A 10,780-nucleotide genomic window follows, 5' to 3' on the forward strand; every position below is an offset into this window, starting at 1 on the left:
AGATTAAAAAAAAAATTGCCTACCCCCATTTTATTTTTAAAAATACTTACATAAAATATTAGACTATCGTTTAGCAGAGGAATCTTAATAGCCCAACTAATTGACTATCTAAATTCTCATCTGGTTGGTAAGATAGTAAGAGTTCGATTTCATACCTTATTACTTATTAGGTATAAGAAAATTAATGTCATTACTGAGATAATAACTTTTATACGGATCAAAAAAATTTCCCTATTAAAAGGGACCGTTGGTTTCCTTATTTTCCACAAACACATTACACATTACACATTTCCAAAATGGCTTTTTCTTTAGCACTTCCAGCCTTAACACTATTTCTTATATATATTGCTTACAATTTCTACCGCCGGTTGAAAGCCAAGCTACCTCCCGGTCCACGGCCATGGCCTATCATCGGAAACCTCTACGACATAGAGCCGATAAGGTTCCGATGCTTCGCCGCGTGGTCGGAAATATATGGCCCTATTTTCTCATTCTACCTAGGTTCACAACTAAATGTTGTGATAAATAATGCAACACTTGCTAAGGAAGTATTGAAAGATAATGACCAAAATTTGGCTGATAGGTTTAGGACTAAACCATTGGCAAATGTGAGTAGAAATGGGAGTGATTTAATTTGGGCTGATTATGGACATCATTATGTGAAAGTGAGAAAATTATGTAATCTTGAACTTTTTACTTCAAAGAGAATTGAAGCTCTTAGACCAATTAGAGAAGATGAAGTCACTTCCATGATCCATGACATCTTTAGAGATTCTACAAAGCAAGGTATGCTTTTTCACCTTTTCCCTTTATATCACTCCTATTAAAAAAATAGACGGGTTTATGGGAATTCATGATATAATAAACTTTTAATATAGTCATCTTCAATAACAATACTTCATTATATGAGATATTTTTTTAATCATTTGTCAGTTACTCGAGTTTTCGTTTTTAACGGTTCAGTTTTGGATAATGCTCATATAAATCATATACACGATGTTTATAAAAATAGAAGAAATAACAAGAATAGAAGTGCATCATAATTTTAACATTAATCACTTTTTATTGAAGATAGAATTGTTCTAATTCCTTCTAAGGACTTGGGGAGCTTTGTCATCTCAAAGAATAAGCGGATCTTCCTTTGCATGCAAATCTTAAAGTCATGAATCTTTTGTATAATAAATTGTGGAAACAATATTAACTATTTATCTTTGTCACAATTAAATCTAAAATTAAGAAGAGAGAAAGTAATACTATTTTGTGACTATAAGAAAGACACTATAACAAAAACAACTTTTAGTGGCAATAAATATATGCACATTAACAAAGAGTGTTAAAGTCTTTACCAACATTAGTTAATTGACATTTGATCCAATGTCACCATAGATTTTAACAACATTTACAAAGAATGCTAATTGCTTCTAAAAGAACATATTTAACGGCAATTAAACTATTATCATTAATTAATTATCGCTAAAAATCATTTTTGGTGTAGTGAGAATTAGGTGTCGCAATAGAGAGGCAAAGAACCTAGTTTGTGTTGCCTACAACCGAAAGTAATACTGAAATTTTTAAAGAAATAGAGTTGGTAAAATGTTGAAACCACTGTTTTAGAACTATGAATAAAATAGTAATTTTAATATTATCCTATTGAATTATTGGTTTAATCATTAACTAAAATCATAAAATCGAACACCAAATTATTTTTTTTTACAAAATCGTTTAAAAATTGTTAAACCATTTTGATAAACCAATTGTATTTTTTAATTTGATTTATCGATTAAACTAATTTTTGCATAACCTTAATAACAATTAAAAAATATTCAGACAACTTACATTATTATAAAATTGTTGGACTATATTTATTCTTCCTTTTTATTTTTCCATTTTTTGTCCTTACTTGTGCATAATTTTCTTAGGAGACAACAACTTCAATTCATTAGATTCTTCGTCTAGAATCATCACATTTCGAAACAAATATTCACCTTTTATATCTACAGATTTAAGTTTTTCAATGACAACATATCCAATTTAGTTCTACAAGTCAGACGTGAGGATGTAAACAAATCTTATTCCTATTTTTATAAAAAATAAAAAAAATATTTTTAATAGAATCTTAACTCAAATGAAGTATAATCAAGACAAAATTAAAAGGAGAATATAACAAAATAACAATACTAACTAATACTACTATATAAGAAAAAGAGAAGACCAACTCCCTCTCTCTTCCACATAAAAGTACAAATTTACATTGACTACATAATTGAGTTATTCAAATTTCAAAAAAAGTATACAATGACATGCAAATTTTTACATTTAATAAACAAAGTCATAAAAGTTCTAGTCTTGTTAGAAAAAGAAAAGAAAATGACAAGTAAACCAACCCACAATCTACACATATGAGAACAAAATAAAGTTAGGAAAACCCCTAGGACGTTAGTCTAGTAGTGACCACACAATGTGTGATGTTTTGGTCAAGTACATGCATATAATAAATTTGAATCTTATTGTAGATAAAAACAAAAACTTTGTATTATTTAAGTGAAGCCATCAAATATCTAACTGTTAGAGAAAGAAGAAAAAGACAGTAACTTGTTAGGAGTCAGTATTGACTTACCCCACTCTAATTAAAAAATCATAAGTTGGAGTAGAAGAAGGGTAAAAATAATTACTACTTACTATATATTATATTGGAGTAGAAGAAGGGTAAAAATATTAAAATTTTCATATTCTAATATATTTATGATTTTTGGTTATGGAAGAAGGAACCGAGAAGAAAGGTATATTAACAATAACTGATTTTATTACAAAACAACTCATGATGTTTAGATCGATCTAGTATGCGTCTCTATATCTAACATGCATTGAGTAGAACTCATACCATATCTATCCTAACTCTACTATATTTTTTGTTTCATTTATTTCTTCTTAAACAATGACAAACATTTTAAAATTATGAATCTACTATTAGAAATTCAATACGTAATTAATCTCAACATTCAATGTGTGTTTTTAAATAATAAAATTTAATATGGATATTGGGCCGCACCTAATATCAACAAAACCGATGAAAAAGTGCAAGACAAGATACTTTTTTAGTGACAAATATTTTATTTTTGTTTGTAATTCATCTTTATACGGAGGTTTGGTAAAATAAAGTGACACCTAGGGGTGTGTTTGGTAGAAATGAAAATCTTTTAACGAAAAATATTTTCTCGAAAAATAAAAGGTATTTTTTTATTTAAATTTGTGTTTGGTGTGTAATTATAAATTATAGTCGTAAAAATATTTATAATTTAATTTAGATAAATATTATGAGGATTGATAGGGGTAGATCCTATGTTACAATATTGAGTTCATCTGAACCTAACATTTTCAATACGTAGCATAATTTATGTGAAAAAATTCGATAAAATTGTCACAATTAGTAAAATTCATATCTTTTAAAAACATAATGAGTTCAATGCTAAGAGCTTAAAGATTGAACTCACATAATTCAAATTCTTATGAGAATTGGGGTAGGGTGTAAGGATGTGGGGTGGTGTGCGTTGAAGGGTAGGGAGAAGACAATCGATGTAGAATGTTATGTCCCTTGTAGAACTTATTTTTTCTACTTTCATTAGAGAAACATTTTTCTCGTTTTAAGGAACTTATTTTTTTAAAGATTTTAAATAAATATATATTTTAATTAGTCAAATAAGAGAAAATAAAAAAAACTATCCCCCACCCCCACCCCCACCAAACATACCCCTAATGAGTTACCTTTAACTTTACAAATGTATATAGAACATTCAAAGTACATAGACACTTCACATTGGAACTAAAAAAATTATATATAATGGAACACATAATCTTAATTAATAATTAATTTATGGAACAAAAAAAAATCCAAAACCCAAAGGAAGGGTGGAGATTTATTTGGCTTTTTTTTTTCTTCTTTTTCTGAAAAGAAAAGAGTTTCATATACTCGATTATTGCCTTAGTTTTTACATGCATCACAAATCAATTAAATACACTACTAACAATATTTTACTTATGTACCTTGTTTTCCAATTATAAATCTACACTAATTGACACTACAATTTTTTTTTAGCTTAGTTTTCATATTTTTTGGTATGTTGGAAAAGACTAAATAATTTTTTTATAAATCTTTCCTAAGCTACATTGCTCAAGTCGAGATACATTTCCTTGAGCACATTTTCTAGACTACCAAATCTTTTTATTCGTTAGTGTCTTCATTTGCTAGAAAATCTATATATTACATTGATTTTCCTTCCTCAAAATAATTGGCCTTCATCAAATATTTACAATGTTCAATAATAGCCCATTAGAGGGTGATAATTAATGTATGTCTTTTATTTATTTATTTAATATAAACTTGATAACAAGTAAACAATCTGTTTTCACATTCAATCCCGCATATTCCATGTTTTCCCTTTTTATGTCCATAAGAGGGTGACACTGTATATCCTATTCTTTGATAACCTTAACTACAAGTAGACAGTCTGTTTCCACTTTTAATCGGCTCTTGTTAATTTAATACTCCACAAACTATGACTAATTGATTATTGATATATGCAAATGTGTAGGTAAAAGCTTGATAATGAGGAGCTACTTGGGATTAGTAGCATTCAACAACATAACAAGAGTAACATTTGGTAAAAGGTTTATGGACTCACAAGGTAAAGTTGATGAACAAGGTAAAGAACTCAAAGAGATAGTCTCCAATGGGATGAAAATTGGAGGAAAACTTAACCTAGGTGACTTTGTTCCATGGCTAAGTTGTTTTTTCAAGGATGATAATGAAGCTCTTAAGGCTCAAGATAGTCATGTGGATAGGTTTACTAGGGTTATTATGGAAGAACACACTCTTGCAAGGAAAAAAACTGGTGAAACAAAACAACACTTTGTTGATGCTTTGCTCACTCTACAAAAAGAATATGAGCTAAGTGATGACACTGTTATTGGCCTCCTTTGGGTAAGTATATTATGAAACCCTTATATTACTATCCTCCATCCCAATACAACTACTATTTGTGTACAACTATCTATTTCAATTTATATACGACACATTACGTAGTAAAGATAATATTTTTTTAACTTTGATCGGACATGAAATGTAGTTTTTTGACATCAAATTTACATATTACATATGAAGAATCATGATTAAAGAAAAAATCATTTAATTCTTGAAATCTAGATGGTGTCATATAAATTGTAACGTAGAAAATATTCTTTTTCGATTTAGTTAGTTAAATTTCCCTACAAGGACAATTCCAAATTTCCAACTCAATTATTTTTCTTCAATTTTAGGTTAAGAGGACCAAATAAAGTAAAGAAGAAATTAAAGAAGAATATATATAGTAAATTAATGAAAGTAATTAAAGAATTAGACGAGTTAGGTGTTACAAGTGGAAAATACCAATCTTTTTTCAGTATTCGTGATCATTAACTAACATGTCTTCCACCAGAAGAAAAAGTATTAACTAAATTATTATTTAATAATGAATCAATTATTGAATAAAAAAATAATAATTATAAACTCAATAATTCTCCACTACACTACTTTTGAATGTGTTCCTATGTTACAAAATAAATAAAAAGATTTAAAATCTATTCTTGTATGAATTTAACTACAAATCCTATTTAAACATAAATTAAATAAACAAAACAAATATTAAATCTTTAATAATTTTGATTAAGTTTAAATTATTTTAATAAATTATTACAGGATATGGTGACAGCAGGAATGGATACAGTGGCTATAACTGTTGAATGGGCTATGGCAGAATTAGTCAAAAACACAAGGGTTCAACAAAAAGCCCAAGAAGAATTGGACCGGGTTATCGGGTCGGACCGGGTCATAACCGAATCCGATATGTCCAAACTCTCCTATCTACAAAGTGTAGTTAAAGAATCACTAAGGTTACACCCTCCAACTCCACTAATGCTCCCTCACTTGGCTAGTGCTAATGTCAAAATTGGTGGTTACAACATTCCTAAGGGTACAATTGTACATGTTAATGTCTGGGCACTTGGACGAGATCCTAAAGTATGGAAGGATCCTTTACAATTTAGACCTGAAAGATTCATTGAAGAGGATATTGACATGAAGGGACATGATTTTAGACTTTTACCATTTGGTGCTGGTAGACGTATTTGTCCTGGTACAAATCTAGCTATCAATATGGTTACTTCTATGTTAGCTCACTTGTTACACCATTTTAAATGGTCTCCACCTATTGGAATTAAGCGCGATGACATTGACATGTTGGAGAGTCCTGGAACTGTTACTTATATGCGAACACCTCTACAAGTTGTTCCTACTCCTAGATTGCCTCTACACTTATATGAACGCGGTCCTATCGTTATATAACATCTTCTCATGATGTTACACTCTTTTTTTTCTTTTACTCTTTTGTTTTAATGTTGTTTGGCATACTCTTGGACTTAACTAATTTATTGTTATTTGAAATATGATGGTATTGTAATCTATACATTTATGGGGAAAAATGTAATCGTCGTTCCAAAAGTACAAATATGAAATATAATTTCAATGTTGTTGTATTTTGAAACGTTTTCTTTTACTACTAAAGTTGAATAGTGATTTTGATGATTAACAAATATGATAGTTCGGTTGGTTAACTACAAGATAAAAGGACCTGGTCCTTCTAGTAATTAGTTCTTATATAGTGTCTAATAGTTAATTATTCCAGGAGTGTAGCATTAATTTTCACATAAAATATTTTGTAGTTTCATAAAGATTGACCTAGCAGCAGCCTAAATAATATTATAGAGAAATTAGATAGACCCTTGTTGTTACTGATGAGTCCAAGTTGGTAAGAAGGAAAGTAGAGTCATAATTGATGTTAGATTTATGTAAAGAGACCAACCTAGGTTGTGATGTAATGGTGGAATTTCCTACTAGAAGTTTCAAGTTCGATCTATGGCTATGGAGAAAATCTTGTTGCGTTATCTCCAAAATGGTCCCTACAATGCTGATCCAACTTTTTAGTTGGGGTTCCAATGCAGGTAGCCAAGCACCAGACACCAGGTGGAAAATAATTTTTTTTTAAAAAAATGAAAAGTGTGTAACATACTTTCTACTTCCTTTATTTTTTAGGTTTAGGAGATACTACATTTGTTCCAATTTATGTGATGTAGTTTAACTGACACCAATTAAGAAAGAAAGAAAAACATTTGAAACTTATGATCTAAAATAAGTAATTGAAATTCGTATGACTTTAAATCATTTCACTAAGGATAAAATTGACATTTTAAAGCAGTTAGATTGTTACTAAATATGAAAACATGTCATTCTTTTTTAAACTGACAAAAAATGAAAGTGAGTCAATATAAATTGGGACAGATGGAATAATATTTTCTTTCTATGTTTCTCATATATGCAATGCTAAGAGATCTTTTAAATATAGTTAAATATTTTATTGAGAGAAATCCTAGAGATGGACCGTGATTTTTACTCTCTTGAGCAAAAAGTTTTTTCACGAAGTTCAATTAATGGATGTACAGGACTAATAACTATCTAATAAAGAGGAGTAAACATATATACACTAGGTTAATTAGCATGTCTGTCTAGCATTTATAAAGGTGTTATTGTCTTTTAATTTTTGTTTTAAGGACATTTTCTTATGGAAACATCTATTGCAATGTGTCCTTTAGTTCAAAAATTGAATAACCACTACGTCTAATAAAATGGAGTAAGTAGGCACTAGGTCAACATGACTGTCTAGCATTTTTACAAAGATATACTAGTTTATATGTAAAGTTAATTGAATCACGTTCTATCAAATAAAGTTGACCTGACATACCTCTTAAAATAAATTTAATTAGAGATGTATCTTATCAAATTGACTTTATTAATGATATTTTAAAATTTTAAATTTGACAAATACTACTTTATATAGTTATTAATTAATACTAAGAATAGTATAGGAAAAATAATAAAACTCTCTTGATGGATTAAAATGAACAAATAAAATGAAATATTTATTTTTGGTTTAGAAGCGAAGTATCAACAACTTTATCATATAAATAGTAATTAAGTTTGAAGGTGTTTTGTGGTGGAGGTTGCCAACGTAACCAAATTAAACTAGAAATTTTTTTGTTGGAATAACATGAATGAGTAGTTTTATCGAGATCAGAAGTAAATTATATAAATATTTTTAATTCTGTATAGTCCGCTAGTTCTAATTTTAATTTGTATCAATTGCAATGGTATACTAGTTTGTGTGTTATGGATTGTATGAATCCCTTAGGTTCCACTACTAATTGTATAAAAAAAAAGGTCATGTGAACTCATAGTCATCTAACTAAATTCAATATAGCATATATCTAGTATTATTTGAAGGTATTAATGGTTAAAAAAAAAAGGAAAATCAGACCAATAATATATTTTCCTAAAGCTCCCCACTTCTTATGCTAGAGTAAACACTGAATTCTCTATTATTCTTTTTGTCTCAATTTATACGATTTACTTTCCTTTTTAATTCGTCTAAAAAAGAATAACATATTCATCATTGCTATGGAGTAANTGGGGGGGGGGGGGGCCCAGCTGGTGAAGTAAAGTTCTGCAATCAAATATTATATTCGAATATTTAGCTAGGATGATCGTTAGCAATAAAGTTTAAGATTTTCTTATAATCTACATTTATTTCTAGAGGTTAATGAAATGATTTACCGTCACACAAAAGTCTATCATTTATTTTAAATCATAAATTTCAAAATTTTTTCTTTTTTTATTAAATTTCGTGCCAAGTTAAACTAACTCACATGACTATATTCTGTACCATGGACACATGACTTGACATTATATCATTGCACTGACCTTGTTGTCATTAGATATTAGGCCTTTTCCTGACTGAATTTGACATATTATTATAGCCACATTTTAACGATCTGTCAACTCTTATATTTAATAAGTCAAGTAATTCATGTTTATGAGCTAGGTGGGAAGTTTCACCTAGCTTAGTTTAACTCAGATAAATTAGAGGCAAATAAAGCAGAAATTCTTTTTATTAGATATATAATGACACTATTAATACTCCCTCCGTCCCTATTTACTTGTCCATATTTCCTTTTTTGGTTGTCCCTATTTAGTTGTCCATTTTGACAAATCAAGAAAGGACAACAAATTTTTTCCTATTATACCCTTATTTACACTTCTTGAAAATTGTAAAAGTGTATGTTGTTTCCCTCCAATTTATTTCACTTTAATTTAAATAAGTGGTTGTAATTTTGAAGTGAAAAGTTGTCATAAGGGTAAAATTGTAACTTCACTGTGCTAATCATTGTTGCCTTAATCTGTGTGCCATTTCTAAAGTGGACAACTAAAAAGGGACGGAAGGAGTACAAACTTATCCAAGTTATCCGTTCAATCATTTGTACTATCGCAACTGAGCTTCATTAGTCAAAATCAAAATAATATCGTTATTTTAGGTAGAGTCACCTCAGGCAAAGGGTGGTCAGGTGCATATCATACACCAAAAAAAATTATGTGATGTATATAGAGATTAAAATGATTAGTTATATATTATGAGTTATATATATCTAATTTTACACTCCCTCAACATAATTGAGAATTTCTTTTTGCAAACCTACACCGAATTCTTGACTCTTCCACTATCTGCACACTGTCCCATTGTCATCCCTACATATATGCCCTATTGAAGATTAGATGAATGTTGATTTTTTTGTTTTGTCTTCAATGTAAACAGTAACGATAATAGTACATATCATTGAATGATAAGTCCTCAAATTAAATCAAATAGTGACTACAAAAGGTGTGGTAAATATATAGTTAGCTCACCAACCACTGTTGTTATTAATTATCTACATATTGATAAAGACGTGAGCATATTATAACTTATTATTCATTTGCCAGCCTTTTGACAACTTGTAGGTTAAGTTGAACTTCTTAAAATTTCCAAAACTTTCAAATTCTGAATTTGACTATGAATAAATGAAAACGTATCGGTGATATTACTTTCTTATAAATACAGTTTAATTATATGATATATGGTGATCGATCGGTCATCATTTGATCCAAATTCCTCTATTGTTAACTAGAAGTCTCATTTAACAATAATCGAGAGGTATTCTGTATAGTAAAATCTTACAATCGCTATAGAAAATCGAGACACAAAAAATTGCACAAGAACTTTCTAACTATCCCGTAGAGGTGTTCTGTATAGTAAAATCTTTCTATAATAATTAAACTCTATAACAATATTTTACTATAATGATTAAGTGTTTTTTTAAAAATAAATTTTGTATGTTATGTTATATTATATGCTCTTTAAAATAACATTTCATAATGAATAATAAAAAATATCTGAACAAATGATGTGTTGTTTAGCTAATTTATTGTTTGAAGAGTATGAACGAAGTGAGTCCAGCCAATTGCTACATGTGAAGCTTCTTCCAAAAAATAATCATAAGCATTGGTGTGTTTGATATGAATAAAATATTTCTCTCGAAAAAATACGTGATATTTAATAAGTAAACTATATAATAATATAATGGGATATAGATAAACATTACATATAAAAACGTATTTAAGATTTGAAAGTTCTGAATATCACATTATAACTTTAGTAGGTCATTTTTTTGGGAAGTGGTGTCAATATTCACAGATTCAAACTTGCGATGCAAGGGAGTAAAACCTGAGTTTTTACCACGGACACTTTGAACTTATTGTTACTTTGGGTGCCACGGTTAATCTTTGTACCCAACCACACCCTAAAGCAGTGGTGAAACTATA

At 29.0% G+C, this 10,780-nt stretch overlaps 1 protein-coding gene across 1 annotated transcript; it reads left to right on the plus strand.

The window, feature by feature from the left end:
• Positions 1-269: 269 nt before the first annotated feature.
• On the plus strand, positions 270-6,548 carry LOC125871059 (cytochrome P450 98A2-like). The gene is made up of 3 exons (XM_049551650.1): positions 270-786; positions 4,590-4,978; positions 5,732-6,548. The coding sequence occupies exons 1-3, from the start codon at positions 297-299 to the stop codon at positions 6,374-6,376; spliced, it is 1,524 nt and encodes a 507-aa protein (XP_049407607.1). The 5' UTR covers positions 270-296; the 3' UTR covers positions 6,377-6,548.
• The last annotated feature ends 4,232 nt before the right edge of the window (positions 6,549-10,780 follow it).

The sequence above is a fragment of the Solanum stenotomum genome, chromosome 1 (assembly GCF_019186545.1).
Source record: "Solanum stenotomum isolate F172 chromosome 1, ASM1918654v1, whole genome shotgun sequence".
NCBI lineage: Eukaryota > Viridiplantae > Streptophyta > Magnoliopsida > Solanales > Solanaceae > Solanum > Solanum stenotomum.

What these genes read in the sequence shown, in the direction of transcription:
- LOC125871059 (XM_049551650.1), top strand. Translation starts at nt 297, where the DNA reads ATGGCTTTTTCTTTAGCACTTCCAGCCTTAACACTATTTCTTATATAT. An exon ending in TAGAGATTCTACAAAGCAAG is followed by an intron (nt 787 to 4,589) that starts GTATGCTTTTTC and finishes GCAAATGTGTAG; the next exon opens with GTAAAAGCTTGATAATGAGG. An exon ending in CTGTTATTGGCCTCCTTTGG is followed by an intron (nt 4,979 to 5,731) that starts GTAAGTATATTA and finishes AAATTATTACAG; the next exon opens with GATATGGTGACAGCAGGAAT.